Source organism: Ursus arctos, unplaced genomic scaffold (assembly GCF_023065955.2).
Source record: "Ursus arctos isolate Adak ecotype North America unplaced genomic scaffold, UrsArc2.0 scaffold_26, whole genome shotgun sequence".
In the NCBI taxonomy this organism is placed as follows: domain Eukaryota; kingdom Metazoa; phylum Chordata; class Mammalia; order Carnivora; family Ursidae; genus Ursus; species Ursus arctos.
The window spans coordinates 19479717-19497042 of record NW_026622941.1 but is presented as its reverse complement, the minus strand read 5'-3'; the positions used below and the strand labels follow the sequence as shown (position 1 = coordinate 19497042).

General features: G+C 43.2%; 1 protein-coding gene across 1 annotated transcript; it reads left to right on the top strand.

Annotated features, from left to right (window-relative positions):
• The first annotated feature begins 13592 nt into the window (after nt 1–13592).
• LOC113257817 (cationic amino acid transporter 3-like) lies at nt 13593–15335 on the top strand. Its single transcript, XM_044385377.3, has one exon. It carries the CDS (start codon nt 13593–13595, stop codon nt 15333–15335), a length of 1743 nt encoding a protein of 580 aa, XP_044241312.1.
• The last annotated feature ends 1991 nt before the right edge of the window (nt 15336–17326 follow it).

Sequence of the window (17326 nt, the reverse complement as noted above, 5' to 3'; positions counted from 1 at the left end):
CTGAACTCAGCCCTCTACTCTTGAATTCCTGACTGCCCCCTACCAGAGTCCGGGGCTGCTTGAGTTAGGGCTTCAGAAACTCTGGGGAAGTCCAGCTATCCAAAATACTTTGTATTTGATTTTTCTGGAGCCACAGGTTTGATTGGCTCTGGAGCTTCAATGTCTTGTAATTTTAAGGAGGAAGAGAGACTTTATATGCTTTGGGACTAAGAAGGAGCTTTGCTTGGATAAGGAGGATTAATATAATCTCTAGAGATGTTGCATTTAAAGTCCACTTGTCTGAAAGTGTGAGAAGCTGAAAACAATGATCTGACATCCTCATTAGCCTTCCTCTCAAGTCTTTATCAAACTTGTAGCAAAGCAACTTGTATCTAAACTATCTTTGAAGCTATTCAGGAGGAGACATAAAGCCAATTTCCAGATTGGCAGGAGTATTATCTCCCTACCATGGAAACCAGTGGAAGTTATTGCCTCAAAAATTTTTTGAAAAGGAGAGGCACAGAGTGAGGGTAGTACCCTTCTTAGAGTCAGCAGAGGTAACACAATGACCTCTAAGACTAAGGAGAATGGGTGGGCCTGGCTGGGAAAGTAAGACAGCCTGCAATTTAGGGAGTCGTTTGTTGGACTTAATAGGAGTTCTCACCGGCAATGTAAGATGGAACTTTAGTTCTGCAGTTTGGAAGGAGCTCAGAGACTGACAGAAACACAGGGAGGCAGAGGGAAGGAAGGGGAAGACAGGGCATTATGGAATTCATACAAGCTGGCTTCATGTTCCCAGGCCCCTGTCTGCATTTCTTTAAGCATATCCCCTGAGAAACACCTCTTTTGGGAGAGACTGTTTCCTGATTAAATTGAGATTCACAGATCCAGGACCCTCATTAGGAAATGCTCAGGACGCTCTTGAAATAGAAGATGGTGCATGTTCTCATCTGCTTACAGCTCTGTTTGGCCTTTTCTTTCTTTCCAAAAATCAAAACAAAACAAAACAAATCTTTTTCTAGGTATCTCAAGATATCATAATCAATACATCTAAACATTCATTTTCTTTGTCCTAACTGCCTCTTTTGCTTTCTTGCTACAATTATGAGCATATCCTTGTCCTGTGTAGTGAGGGCTAGAGATGGGAGTGTGGAATCCAGAATGAAGAGGTTTATAGATCCTGGCCCAGCCCTCCAGAAGGTTTTGGACTGTAAAGCAATTTAAGGAACACACTTGGGACACCAGCTGGCAGATAGGGAAAATTAGTTTCAGCTGACAGTCATGACGGGGTGTAAGTACTGGTGGGAAGGGGAGGAAGGTTGGACAATGGGATCAGTCAGGATGGCTTAAGAAAGGCTTCCTGGAGGCACGGTGGGGAAAGGTTGTAGAATAGGGTTGAGAGAGGCTACAGGGTCAAGATGGACAGAAAGGAGTGAGGAGGGCATCCCTGGCAGGACAGGTAACTTACCCAGGCCAAAGGCTCATCTCAGGAAGGGTAAGTCAGGATGTGAAGAGTTGAGTTAGGAAGAAGGTGATGTATCTGAGGGTAGGGGGAGAATTAGGGCAGGGCTCTGACAGAATTGAAACCGTAGGAATAACCAAAGTTATTGCACAGAGAGTGCATTTCTGCACATGGTGTGATGTTTCTCTTTGTTGTTACAAGCTGGATTTGTATTTGGCTCTTTCAAGATTCCCTTGAGAAGATGGGTGTGCTTTCTCTTAATGTATGTTTGTTTTTCATTTGTTTGTTCTGCCTGATTTGTTGGAGTCATAAAATACAATTATTGAGTACCTGGATGTTTTGTTCTTTGGCTTGCTTCTCTGGTATTTTCATACTTTGTCTATAGGCCCACTTACCCTCAATTTCAGTGTAAGTGGGAAGAGCACGAGGACCATCCTGCCCAACCCAGTTGAGGGAAACAGAAATTATCAAGCATTACCCCTCTCTGACCCTGCCATTCAGATGGTCCTCCTCTGGGATTCCTTCTCAGGGTCCATGGATGGACATCAGAAGAGTGTGTGGCATTTTTTTTTTTTTGAGGTAACCAACCTCAGAGGGGTCTGTGATTCAAGGAATGTGAGGAACCACTGTTGCATCTTTGTTGGGATGGAGATGGCTGGGGACAGTTCCCTAGAGAAAGGAACATGGTACAGGCATCCTTAGTGTCAACTATAGGAACCTCCAATGACAATTGAAGGAGCTGATGGAGAAAGAGAAATTGGGAAAAGGGAAATGGGGTCAGAGGGAACTAATATTGGGGTTTCCCCATCTTCCCTTGCTCTGAACTCTCTTTCTAGCAGGTATTTCTTCTTTGTATTCTCCATGCCCTGATAATTACAGGATTATGGTTCCCCTTCAATTTAAGTCTACTGAATGCCTGCCATCTATCAGGCTCTGTACCAGGTGCTCTTACAACATTATCTCCTCCAATTCCTGTGTTGACCCTGCAGTGCACAGAGTGGAGTCAGTCCCTCCCTCAGTCATGGTGCTTTTGCACTATTGCTTCCTGACAGGTCAGTTTTCAATGCACTTTATTTTCCCTTTTCATCCTTATCTCTATTCTCATTTCCCCTCCTCAATGGAGGCACCTGCTTCAGTGTATTTAACAAATGCTCTTTCAGTCCATGTTCTATATTTATTTTAGATACATTCACCCATTCAACAACTATAGTGCCCAATTCTGTGTGCATTCTGAATTCCACAAAGATTGTTCTTCATTATGGTGCCCCAGTGACACTGCCCCCAGCAGTGTGTGATAGTTTGTATCTTCTTATGGAATTTTCATGTTGATCCAGTGAGGGAGGTCAAGTAAGGTTCCTAGTGGGGGAGGAGACTGAAGCTTAGAAAGATTAAGCAAATTACCCAAATTCATGTAGTCACAAGGAAGGGCCTGGCCTCACATCCAGGATTTCTGACATAATAATGATCATTGTTCTTATCTTATAGTATCCAACACTGCCTATTCCAGATGAGGCATCTGTAGACATAAATATTATTTATTATTATTATTATTACTATTATTATTATTATTATATTGAGCCTTGCATTTCTTGACACCTGGTCTAACACAGTGAGCCTAGGACTCCCCCCACGTGTTAGCACCAGCTCGGATGAGGGTGTCTAATTAGAGTCCTTAACATTTCAAGGTGAATCATATGGAATAAAACTGTTTTCATTGTCTCGCGAAGGCTGGCTAACAAGCTCAAGTTCTAGTGGATAATTGAGAGCCTGCACATTTATAAAGACAGATTGATTGTCAGTGTTTGGACCAGATTTCAATATTAGATACTAGGTAGATCGTATTAAGTTCATATTGTTTGCTGGGCACTGAACCATGTACCCTATAGGCATCATTTCACTTACTCCTCACTACTAACCTGTGAGGTATTTACTTTTACTCTCATTTGACTGTTGTGGCAACTAAAGCCCTGACAGGTAAACTAATTTGTCCAGAGTCATCAGGTGTGAGGTTGAGGTGCGATTTGAACCTGAACAGTCTACCTGCAGAGCCTTACTCCTAACCACTCAACTGTGTTGCCTTCCTGTGAAGGAAGCTTTTAGAATCCCTTCTCCATGAACTTGACGACAATTTCTTGTCAGTTGAGGTGGTTTGCAGCAGTCATGGGAAGTACAGGGTTAGTGGACAAGAATCTCCAGGGAGAGAGGATCTGAAGTTTGAAAATGTCCCCAGGTGTCTTCATTATGTCTGCTTCTGTCCCCCAAAGTCAGAACCTCTGACTTAGGACATCCTACCTGGATTATAGGGTCTAAGCATGATGCCTTTAAAAAAGTAGGACTAATCTAACAGGACACGGGTAGTTGGTTGCCTGACATTTAAACAAGTATCCTCAAAGGCAAATAATTCTTTCTCACCCTGTGTCACTCATACCTGCTATGAATGATGTGGGGTCAAAGTCTTACCACAGTTGGTTTCCCCTCCATACTATCCATGTTGCTCGCCTTCCACAAGGAAGGAAATATCCTGTATATCTTTACCTGAGCCAGGATTATAAAGGTTGCTTTGCTACAGAGTATGTTTCTCAATATCCACTATATAGGAATTCTGGATTATGGCCTCTTTCAGGTTTCTCTTCTCAGTGTGGTCATTTGTTCAACAACTATTTATTGAGCACCTAACTCACAGTCTGATGGAGGAGACAGTCAGCTGACCTGGAATTTGGATACATTAGGATCAGTGTCACACATAGAAGCCTCGTGCCAGGAGAGCACATAGGAAGGGCAGCATAAGGGTCAGCAGAGGATTCCTGGGGAACCATCTTCTGAGGTGGGAACTGAAAGAGAAGTGAGGGTTAGCTAAGTGAAGGGGCCAAGAGGACACTAGAGGCAAGGGAGCAGGGTGAGTGTCAAATTTTGCAGCTGGGGCAGGAACTGGACAGGGGATGAGGCTGGAGGAATAAGCACAGGTCAGACTATGAAGGAAGGAAGGTCTATGAATGAAGGGCAGTGGGGAACCATGGAAGGGTTTGAAGCCTGGTCGTGGGTCAGGGACACTTCAAATAGTGTAGAAAGATTCCATAAGTTAAGAATTGACCCTCCTTATCTATATTGTGTGCTTGTTGGTAAATCGTAACATTGGAACTGGTGAGTGACAAATAAGGAATCTGGATCAATTTGTAGGCAGAAGGTCTGGCCCATGAACCAAGGGTTCCTTTTGATCATCTATAGAGAAGACTTTTCAATTTTGACTTGATTTTCTCTCTTTAAAAACCTCTGACAGCATTTCCTAAAATTCTCTCAAAACCAAAGGCTGAACTTTGTAAAAACAGTGTGGAGTTTCCTTAAAAAGTTAAAAATTGAGCTACCCTATGATCCAGCAATTGCACTACTGGGTATTTACACCAAAGATACAGACGTAGTGAAGAGAAGGGCCATAAGCACCCCAATGTTCATAGCAGCAATGTCCACAATAGCTAAATTGTGGAAGGAGCCGAGATGCCCTTCAACAGATGACTGGATTAAGAAGATGTGGTCCATATATAGAATGGAATATTACTCAGCCATCAGAAAGAATGATTACACAACATTTGCAGCAACATGGATGGGACTGGAGGAGAGATTATGCTAAGTGAAATAAGTCAAGCAGAGAAAGAATTATCATATGGTTTCACTCATTTATGGAACATAAGAAATAGGAAGATCGGTAGGAGAAGGAAGGGAAGAATGAAGAGGGGGTAACCAGAAGGGGGAATGAACCATGAGAGACTATGGACTCTGGGAAACAAACTGAGGGCTTCAGAAGGGAGGGGGGTGGGGGTTGGGATAGACCGGTTACGAGTATTAAGGGGAGCACATGTTGCATGGTGCACTGGGTGTTATACGCAAGTAATGAATCATGGAACATTACATCAAAAACTAGGGATGTTCTGTATGGTGACTAACATAACATAATAAAAATTATTATTAAAAAAAAAAAAAGCTGGGGAGAGAGCAGAGTGGGGGCTGCATGACTTTGTTCTCTATGCTCTCCATTACTTATTTCTGGGCATTGCTGTGACTTGTTCATCCAAAGCTTTGCTCCCTTTGAGGAGGGGCTTTTTTTTTTTTTAATGCTTTCTAAATTTATTTTTTGTTTTTATTTTTTTTTAATGATTTTTTATTATATTATGTTAGTCACCATACAGTACATCCCCGGTTTCCGATGTAAGGCTCGATGATTCATTAGTTGTGTATAACACCCAGTGCACCATGCAATACGTGTCCTCCTTACTACCCATCACTGGTCTATCCCCTTCCCCCACCCCCCTCCCCTCTGAGGCCCTCAGTTTGTTTCTCATAGTCCATAGTCTCTCATGTTTCATTCCCCCTTCTGATTACCCCCCCTTTCTTTATCCCTTTCTTCCCCTACCGATCATCCTAATTCTTATGTTCCATAGATGAGAGAAATCATATGATAGTTGTCTTTCTCTGCTTGACTTATTTCACTTAGCATTATCTCCTCCAGTGCTGTCCAAGTTGTAGCAAATGTTGAGAACTCGTTCTTTCTGATGGCTGAGTAATATTCCATTGTATATATGGACCACAACTTCTTAATCCAGTTATCTGTTGAAGGGCATCTCGGCTCCTTCCACGATTTAGCTATGGTGGACAATGCTGCTATGAACATTGGGGTGCATATGGCCCTTCTCTTTACTACGTCTGTATCTTTGGGGTAAATACCCAGTAGTGCAATGGCTGGGTCATAGGGTAGCTCAATTTTTAACTTTTTAAGGGACCTCCACACTGTTTTCCAGAGTGGCTGTACCAACTTGCATTCCCACCAACAATGTAGGAGGGATCCCCTTTCTCCACATCCTCTCCAACAATTGTTGTTTCTTGCCTTGTCAATTTTTGCCATTGGAACTGGCATAAGGTGGTATCTCAGTGTGGTTTTGATTTGAATTTCCCTGATGGCTAATGATTTTGAACATTTTTTCATGTGTCTGTTAGCCATTTGTATGTCATCATTGGAAAAGTGTCTGTTCATATCTTCTGCCCATTTTTTGATTTGTTTATTTGATTCTCGTGTATTGAGTTTGAGAAGTTCTTTGTAGATCTTGGATAGCAGTCCTTTATCTGTAGTGTCATTTGCAAATATATTCTCCCATTCCGTGGGCTGCCTCTTAGTTTTTCTGACTGTTTCCTTGACTGTGCAGGAACTTTTAATCTTGATGAAGTCCCATAAATTCATTTTGTCTTTTGTTTCTCTTGCCTTTGGGGATGTATCATGAAAAAGGTTGCTTTGGCTGATGTCGTAGAGGTTGCTGCCTATGTTCTCCTCTAGAATTTTGATGGATTCCTGTCTCACATCGAGGTCTTTCATCCATTTGGAGTTTATTTTTGTGTATGGTGTGAGAGAGTGGTCAAGTTTCATTCTTTTGCATGTAGCTGCCCAGTTTTCCCAGCACCATTTATTGAAGAGACTGTCTTTTTCCCACTGGATGTTTTTTCCTGCTTTATCAAATATTAGTTGCCCAAAGAGCCGAAGGTCCATTTCTGGGTTCTCTATTCTGTTCCATTGGTCTATGTGTCTGTTTTTGTGCCAGTACCATGCTGTCTTTGTGATCACAGCTTTGTAGTACAGCTCGAAATCCGGCGTTGTGATGCCCCTAGCTTTGTTTTTCCTTTTCAACAGTTCCTTGGAGATTCGGGGCCTTTTCTGTTTCCATACAAATTTAAGGACTATTTGTTCCAGTTCTTTGAAAAATTTCCTTGGTATTTTGATCGGGGTAGCATTGAAAGTGTAGATTGCTCTGGGTAGCATGGACATTTTAACTATGTTAATTCTTCGGATCCATGAGCATGGAATATCTTTCCATCTTTTTATGTCTTCCTCAATGTCTTTCAAGAGTGATTTATAGTTTCTAGAATATAGGTCCTTTACGTCTCTGGTTAAGTTAATTCTAAGGTAATGTATGGTTTTTGGTGCTTTTGTAAATGGGATGGATTCCCTAATTTCTCTTTCTTCGGTCTCGTTATTCGTGTATAGAAATGCAACTGATTTCTGAGCATTGATTTTGTATTCCGCCACGTTACTGAATTACTCTATAACTTCTAATAGTTTGGGAGTGGCTTCTTTTGGGTTTTCCATATAGAGTATCATGTCATCTGCGAAGAGAGACATTTTGACTTCTTCTTTGCCAATTTGAATACCTTTGATCCCTTTTTGTCGTCCGATTGCTGCTGCAAGGACTTCTAGTACTATGTTGAATAATAGTGGCGAGAGTGGGCATCCTTGTCGAGTTCCTGATCTTAAGGGAAAGGCTTCTAGCTTTTCCCCATTGAGAATAATATTTGCAGTAGGCTTTTCATAGATGGCTTTTATGAGATTGAGAAATGTACCCTCTATTCCTACACTCTGAAGGGTTTTAATCAGGAAAGGATGCTGTATTTTGTCAAATGCTTTTTTGGCATCGATTGAGAGGATCATATGGTTCCTGAGTCTTTTCTTGTTCATATGATGTATCACGCTGATTGATTTGTGAATATTGAACCACACTTGCATCCCAGGTATGAATCCCACTTGATCGTGATGGATAATCCTTTTAATGTACTGTTGGATTCTATTAGCAAATATCTTGTTGAGGATTTTGGCATCTATATTCATTAGGGAGATTGGTCTGTAATTCTCCTTTTTGAGGGGGTCTTTGCCTGGTTTGGGGATCAAGGTAATACTGGCCTCATAGAATGAGTTTGGTAGCTTTCCTTCTGTTTCTATTTTTTGAAATAGCTTTAGGAGACTAGCTTTTATTTCTTCTTTGAATGTTTGGTAGAATTCCCCAGGAAAACCGTCCGGGCCTGGAGTTTTGTTATTTGGAAGGTTGTTTATCACTGACTCAATTTCTTCATAATTAATTGGCCTGTTTAAGAAATCAATTTCTTCCTGTTTCAGTCTTGGTAGTTTATAGGTTTCCAGGAAGGATTCCATCTCTTCCAGATTGCTTAGTTTATTGGCATATAGCTGTTGATAAAAATTTCTAATAATCCTTCCAATTTCAATGGTGTTCGTCGTGACCTCGACTTTTTCATTCATAATTTTAATAATCTGGGTCCTTTCTCTTTTCTTTTGGATAAGTCTTGCCAGTGGTCTGTCAATTTTATTGATTCTCTCAAAGAACCAGCTTCTAGTCCTGTTGATCTGCTCTACTGTACTTCTGGTTTCTGCTTGATTGATTTCTGCTCTAATTTTGGTCAACTGCTTCCTCGTGCGTGGATTAGGCCTGTCCCTCTGTTGCTGTTCCAGCTTCTTGAGGTGAGAATATAAAAACTGCATTTTAGATTTTTCTATTCTTTTGAGTGAGGCTTGGATGGCTATGTATTTCCCCCTTAGGACTGCCTTTGCAGTATCCCATAGGTTTTGGACTGTTGTATTTTCATTCTCATTGGTTTCCATAATTTGATTTTTGATTTCCTGGTTTATCAAGTCATTCCTGAGCAGAATGGTTCTTAGTCTCCAAGTGTTTGAGTTTCTTCCAAATTTTTCCTTGTGGTTGAGTTCCAATTTCAGAGCGTTGTGGTCTGAGAATATGCAGGGGATAATTTCAATCTTTTGGTATCGGTTGAGACCTGTTTTGTGTCCCAGAACATGGTCTATTCTTGAGAATGTTCCATGGGCATTAGAATAGAATGAGTATTCTTTGGTTCTGGGGTGTAGTGTTCTATATATATCTATGAGGTCCAACTCGTGGAGTATGGCATTCAAAGCCTTTGATTCTTTGCTTAGTTTTTGCCAGGGTGTTCTGTCTATTTCTGATAGTGGAGTGTTGAGGTCCCCTACTATTAATGTATTTTTATCTATATGTCTCTTTATTCTGGTTAAGAGTTGGCTTGTGTATCTTGCTGTTCCCCTGTTGGGGGCATATATATTTATAATTGTCATATCCACTTGTTGAATACTTCCTTTAAGAATAATATAGTGCCCTTTTGCATCTCTAACTATAGTCTGTAGTTTAAAATCTAATTTATCTGATATGAGAATTGCTACCCCAGCTTTCTTTTGAGGTCCATTTGCATGAAGGATGGTACTCCATCCCCTTACTCTCAGTCTGAATGCATCTTTGGGTTCGAAATGAGTCTCTTGTAGACAGCAAATGGATGGGTCATTTCTTTTTATCCAATCTGCAACCCTGTTTTATTTTATGGGAAAGTTCAAACCATTCACATTAAGACTGAGTACTGAGAGATATGATTTTAATGATGCCATGTTGCCAGTAAAGTCTTTGTTTGTATTGGCTGTGACTTTCTGTTCTGTATCACTCTTGGGGCCTTTTTACTTTTATAGAACCCCCCGTAATATCTCCTGTAGGGCTGGTTTCGTGGTTACGAAATTGGTTAGTGACTGGCGATTCTGAAATGTCTTTATTTCTCCATCAATTCTGAATGACAGCCTTGCTGGATAAAGGATCCTTGGCTGCATGTTTTTCTCTTAAAGAGCTTTAAATATGCTCCCCCAACCCTTTCTCTCATTCCAGGTCTGTGTAGACAGGTCTGACGTAATTCTGATGCCTTTGCCTTGGTACGTGAGAAATTTCTTTGCCCTGGCCGCTTTCAATACTGTATCCTTGGATCTAATATTTGCGATTTGCACTATGACGTGACATGGCGTAGGTTTGTCGTGTTTGAGCTTGGGAGGGGTCCTCTCTGCCTCTTGGACACGAGTGTTTGTTTCCCTCGTTAGATTAGGGAAGTTTTCAGCTACAATTTGTTCAAATATCTCTTCTAGACCTCTGTTTTTCTCCACCCCCTCGGGGATGCCGATGATTCTAACATTGGATCGTTTCATTGAGTCAGTAATCTCCCGTAACCTACATTCGTGGGCTTGGATTTTTTTAAGAGCAGCTTCTATTTTCGTTTTTTCCTCTATTAACCCATCCTCCAATTCACTAACCTGTTTCTCTGCTTCTGTGACCCTGGCCGTCAGAGCCTCTAGTTTTGCCTGAATTTGGCTCATAGAATTTTTAATTTCTGTCAGGTTTGCTCTCATTTCTGTCCTTAGGGATTCTATATTCTCAGGAACCTTTTCGTTAATAGTTTTTTCAATTCTACTCATCATTTTGACCATAATTACTCTGAATTCCATTTCTGATACTTAGGTTACATCCATATCCATTATTTCTGTGGCAGAGGCCACAGACTCACTGTCTTTTCTTTGCTGGGGGGGGGCTTCTCCTTCTTGTCATTCTGATGAGGAGTGGTTGCGGGGTTGTCCAGAGCCCAAATTATTGACTGGGTCCCAGGCCGTGCCCCTTGTTTTATAGGGATCTTAGGGATGTGGGCTTCTTCTTTAAAGATTTTATTTATTTATTTATGTGGCAGCCAACCAGCGAGAGAGGGAACAGAAGCAGGGGAGTGGGAGAGGAAGAAGCAGGCTCCCAGCGGAGGAGCCTGATGAGGGACTCCTTTCCGGAACGCTGGGATCACGCCCTAAGCCGAAGGCAGGCGCTCAATGACTGCGCCACCCAGGTGCCCGGGTTGTGGGCTTCTTGATTTTTCAGCCTGCCTTCTGGGGGAGGGGCCTGCCTTGCCGATACTCAGGCAACCCTGTTTGGGTAGAGTCTCCGCATCCCCTGTGAGGGGAGATGGGGATGGGCACTCTCTGAGCCGGTATTTCCAGGCTTTTGTTCTCTGGCGGCTTTCCCTGGCGGTTTGCTGTGCCTCTTCTGAGAGTCAGAGCAGCAGCGGCCGAATTTCAGCCTCTGTCACAGAACAGAGGGATTGCGGCCCGTTCTCTACTAATGTTCTGGCCACTTTAACTCCGTTACTGTTGGTGCTGCTCAACCCTGCAGCGTCCCGGGATGTGCACCCCACACCCGGCGTCCCAGCCCTCACTTCCAGGGCCGGCGCGTCTCTGTCCTTTGTGTTTCTAACGCCGCCAGCCGCCAGCCGCCCTGTGCGCGCTCCGGAAGCTCCCGGTCTCAGTCTGGATCCAGTGAGCGCACCGGGATCTGGTGTTCCGCGAGATGCCTGGTGGCGCGCACACCCGGCTCACGGTCTCAGTCTGATGTTTTGTGGGTGCCGTCCGCGAGCCCCGCCCGCTCCCCCGTGCAGGTGGCTACCGCTTCCCGGCACCCGAATGGAGGCTCCCTCCCCCTTCTGTTTATCTTCCGATATCTGTGCACGGTTTCATGGCTCCCCGCTTAGTACCTCAATACTCAGCGCTGGAGATGTTCATTTGTAGAGATCCAGATGCATCTTCCTGCGTCTCAGGCTGGTTCCGTGGTTGTTTAGGCTGGTCTGGTACCTATCCAGCTCGACTCGGAGGACCGGCTGAAAACGGTGTCTCCTACTCCTCCGCCATCTTAACTCCTCATCCCCGTCTTTGTCTCTCCTGCTTAGTGCAGTGCCTTGCTCAAATTCATGAATTTTCACTGATGATTACCACGCTTAGAATTCCTTGGAAGTGAAGACTGGTTACCCCTTTCTAAATTTTTGATTGAATAACTCTTCAGCAATGGAGAATAATAGCTGTCGCGCTGCCTGAGCTGGTGGCTTTCCCGCTGCCTCGAGAGGTTTAAGGCCCTCTTGGATCCTGGCTCTGCAGCTTTTCCACGAGGCGCTTTCAGACTTCGGGTATTTCCTTTTCTGCACCGGATCCGACTTAGAAAACAACTGGGTCTGGGCTCAGACTGGGTACAACCCCGAGGAGGGGCTATTTGAATAGCAGCTGGGAGGAGGGAAGAAGGAAACACATGTAGGGTTCATTCATTAAGGAAACATTCAGCAACAGTTTGAGTTAAAAATAAGTCCTAGTGAAAAATTCATGTGGCTTTGCAAGTGAGTGTTTTACTACAAGCTCACAGAGCAGGGCAGATTCTCCAGCTTACAGCTGACATCACTGATGGCACAGGGTGTGTACAGAGCACAGTGTGACCAGTGAGGGGACTATCTGCAGAAGTGAGCTCACCTTCTCTCCTGGAACCCAGAGAGGAGGAACCGAAGGAATTATTTCAGTTGTGAGCCACTGAGTTAGGTGACCTATTTTTCTCCCTATGGATCACACTCATATAATTGAGGACACAAAAATTATAGTGAGTTTTGCCTGGATGTTTTAGGTGAAATGTATTGGATTTCAGAATTCACAAAACCACTTTCCTGGCTCCTGTTCCTTCTCAGTCATGGACCCTGGGTTGGCTGCTGCCCCCATCTCTCCAGTGTTTCCTTCCCAGACAGCCTGTCCTCTCCTTCTTGCAGGTGGTAATTATGGCCCTGCCTTTTTCTCCTCCTCCTCTCTGTTCACAGCGCCCATGTGGGCCTAGTTGGGTAAAGGGAAGGGTGGACTATGCGTTCTTGGCCATCAGTACAGCGGAATGGATGATGCAGAATGAGGAGAAAGGGCAGCAGATTTTGAGGCTAAGAGTTTTAAGATTGAGAGACCAAAATTTGTATTTTAAACTCTGATGATATATAAAACATGGTTCTGTAGTTGTAGCAAGGCCCTCTAGTCCATGAATTAATGTTTCATAACTCATACTCAATCACCGTGCATGCATACTGCCTGTGAATTCTTGCACAAGACTTTCATGCCCTGTTGTGTCTTACCGCCTAATTAGTACATGAAGCTACATGATTTATGAACTCAAAGGAGTTATGTCATGTGGTGTGAAAAAGGAGAATGTTGGGGTGCCTGGGTGGCTCAGTTGGTTGAGAGTCCAACTCCTGATACTGGCTTGGGGTTAGATCTCATGGTTGTGAATTGGATCCCATGTTTGGCTCCATGCTGGGTATTGAGCCTACTGAAAAATAAAGAAAAGGAGAATGTTGGGACCTATTCTGTAGTTTTTCTGGGAGGAAAGCAGGGTTGATTTTCCTATGATGTCTTTCGGTGTCAGTTTCTGTGATACTTGGGCTGCAACAAGCTACATGCGACTTTTCAGTTTCATTTGGTTGGTTGAACACCATTGTTCAGTAAATATTTCTTGTTTCCCTAGGCATTATGGAAGGATAACATGTACCAGAAGAAATAGGAAGCAGCAGCTTTGAAACCTGAGCAAGGGACCTCGGCAGCCCCCACCTACCGTGGCTTAACTCAATCTCACTGAACCAGCTCTGACATCCTTGGCTCCCTGGGCTTGCTACAGCTCTCTGATCCTTAGCATCATCTCCAATTCCAGCTAGAATGCTGCGTCAGGCACTTCGCAGATTTGGTCAAAAGCTCATACGCAGACATCCACTGGAGGAAGTGTTTGAGTTTAATATTGGCATAAAACTGAGCACTCTGGATTTAGTGGCGCTGAGTGTGGGCCGCACAGTGGGTGTTGGTGTGTATTTCCTGGCTAATGACGTGGCCAGTAATCAAGCAGGCCCAGCCATTGTGATCTGCTTTTTGGTGGCGGGCCTGACTTCACTGTTGGCTGGGCTGTGCTATGCAGAGTTTAGTGCCCGGGTTCCCCATTTTGGCTCTGCATATCTCTACACCTATGTCACTGTAGGCGAACTCTGGGCTTTCATCACTGGCTGGAACCTCATTCTCTCCTTTGTTGTTGATGTATTCGTTGTGGTTCAGGCCTGGACCTTACCATTTGACATCCTGAGTGGGACCCTGCATGAGAGCATCTCAGAGCAAGTTCCCCAATTCTTTGCAGACAATGTAGGCTACTTTTTTGTCCTCTTTCTTTTTTTCTTCATGGAAGTTCAATATGTGGGGTATCGTGAGTTACTCAGAATTTTGCAAGTGGTCACATTGGTGAAGCTTTTGGTTCTCGGTTTTGTCATCATCTCTGGCTTCATTAAGGGGGACCTGCACAACTGGAAGCTCACAGAAGAGGACTACGTACAGGCTGGACTCAATGGCACCTCTAGCTTGGGCCCTCTGGGCTCTGGAGGATTCATGCCTTTTGGCTTCCAGGGGATTCTCCGAGGATCAGCTACCTGTTTCTACACATTTATAGGTTTCAGCATTATTGTCACCAGAGTCAAAGAATCGCACAATCCCGAGCGTTCCATCCCCATGGGCATTGTGGTTTCACTGCTCATCTGCTTTTTGGTGTATTTCGGTGTCTCTGCAGCACTTACACTCATGGTGCCTTACTACCAGCTTCGACCCGGGAGCACCTTGCCTGAGGTATTTCTCCATATTGGCTGGGCCCCTGCCTACTATGTTGTAGTTATTGTAATGTTTTGTAATGTTTTTGTCTACGCCTCCTGGAGCTTTACATTCCCCATACGTTTGGTGATATCCATGATGGCAGAGGATGGCCTCCTGTTCCCTGTTCTTGCCAGGATCTATACTGGCACATGTGCCTCCATTGTGGCCACTGTGATCTTTGTCACTATTGCAGCAATAATGGTATTCTTCTTTGGAATCACTGATCTTCTGGACCTGAGGTCAGTTGGGACCCTGATATCTTATTCCCTGGTAGCTTTTGGTGTTCTCATCATTAGGTATCAGCCTGAGAGGACGGGAAATGAAGTGCAGGTGCAGGAAGAGAACGGACCTGCAGCAGAGAAGCTGACTCTACAGAGACTGTTTTTTCCAGGCAGCCCCACCCCCACTCCACTCTCTGGCCGGGTTGTCTATGTTTGCTCCTCAGTGCTTGTTCTGCTGCTGACTCTCCTCTGCCTGGTGCTGGCCCACTGGCCAGGTCTGCTTTCTGGAGACCCAGGTTCAATCACAGTGGTCGTGCTGCTCCTGGTGCTCATCACCGGGCTCACTGGGGTCATCTGGAGACAGCCACAGAGCTCCACCCGCCTTCCCTTTAAGGTCCCTGCTCTGCCTCTCCTCCCACTCCTGAGCATCTTCGTGAATGTTTGCCTTATGATGCAGATGACAGCTGGCACCTGGCTGAGATGTGGTGTCTGGATGCTGATTGGGTTTGCTATCTACTTCAGCTATGGGATCCAGCAAAGCCTGGTCGCTTAACTGCATTTAAGGGCCCAAACTGTAGACCTTGAGCTAAGCAGTGCCAGTACATATTGGTCTGATGTCATTAAACCTGAATGCAGTCTGGTCACCTGCACAATAATGGCAGTACTCTTGAGCACACAGAAATTTAGGGCTCCTATGAGATATTGGTGGGGGAACTGTAATAGAGCTCTGTATTTTTGGTACAGTGAAGGATGTGTCTTGGCTCTTTCTCTCTCTCTCTCTCTCTCTCTCTCTCTCTTTTTAATCTTTCTACTTTTCAGGTGTGTCTGTAGCTGCTTACTGGCTTTTACAAAATTAGTATTAAAAGAAAGTTGAAATAGTGTTTTCCTTTTCTTTAGTTAAATATCCGCTAATGAAGGGAGTGCCTAGCTGGCTCAGTCAGTAGAGCACCGGTCTTGATCTCAGACTGGCGAGTTTGAGCCCCACATTGGCTGTAAAGATTAGCTAAGAAAATATACGGTAGCAGAATTACTGGATCATATGGTAGTTCTGTTTTAAACTTTTTGAGGAATCTCCATAATGTTTTCCATAGTGAGTGCACCAATTGACATTCCCACCAACAGTGCACAAGGGTTCCTTTTTCTCCATATCTTCGCCAACACTTGTTTTTCTTGTCTTTTTTATTTTAGCCATTGTGACAGGTATAAAGTGGTATCTGATTGCAGTTTTAATTTTTATTTCCCTGATGATTAGTGATGCTAAGCATTTTTTCATGTGTCTGTTGGTCATCTCTGTCTTGTTTGGAAAAATATCTATTCAGGTCCTTGCCCATTTTTAATTGGATTATTATTATTTTTTGTATTGAGTTGTATAAGTTCTTTATGTATGTTGAGTATTAACCTCTTATTGATATATCATTTGCAAATATCTTCTCCCTTTCAGTAGGTTGCCTTTTTTGTTGTTGTTGATGGTTTCCTTTTCTGTGCAAAAGCATTTTAGTTACATGAATTTGAAAAGATATATGCACCCTTATGATTATTGCAGCATTATTTACAATACCCAGGATATGGAAGCAACCCTAGTATCAATGGATAGATGAATAGATAAAGAAGATGTAGTATATATGTATGTATAATGGACTGTTACTCAGCCATAAAGGAGAATAGAATCTTGCCATTTGTAACAAAATGGATGGACTGGGTGGGTATAATGCTAGTTAAAATACGTCAGTCTGAGTAAAACAAATGCCATCCGTTTTCACACTTATGTAGAATTTAAGAATTAAAAAAAATTAAAAAGAAAAAAGAGAGACAAACAAACAAAAACACCCCAGACTCCTAAATGCAGGGAACAAACTGGTGGTTGCCAAAGGGGAGATACGTAGGGGAATGCATGATTTAAATAAAGGGAATTACAAGTACACTAATCTTGATGAGTGCTGAGAAGTGTGTGGAATTGTTGAATCATTGTATTGTGCACCTGAGAGCAATAAAAGAGCACTGTATGTTCATTATACTTCAGTAAAAAAAATAAAAAATTAAAGAAACTAGAAAAAGACCGAAAACAGATGAAATAAGGTCCCTGTCCTTAAGAAGCTGATACTCTAACACAAGGGTAAAGCATAGCTGTAACAAAAAGTACAAAGTGTTGTCATAAGTAACATACAAACAATGTGTCGTGGGAATTCAGAGTGGAGAATGATCATTTGTGGCTGTCACAGTGGTGAGGGTTGATTAGTGAAATCAGAGAGTACTTGTAGAGGAATGGCATTTGAGTTGGCTCTCTCCAAGGATAGATAGGATCTTTCCACATGTGTGTAGCAGGGAGAGATTGTAGACAGAGAGAACAACACCAGGAAAGCACACAGGAAAACAAAGCAAGCTGTGGAGATTGAGTCTTGGCTGTGTGAGGGGACAACAGAGCATGCACATATGTTTTTCTATGCCATATAGAAAACATGAGATCTTTTACAATAGGGCTAAGAGAAGACGTTGGCGTCAGTCTTTAAAATATATTATTACTATTACCTTAAACTTCTGGAGGAG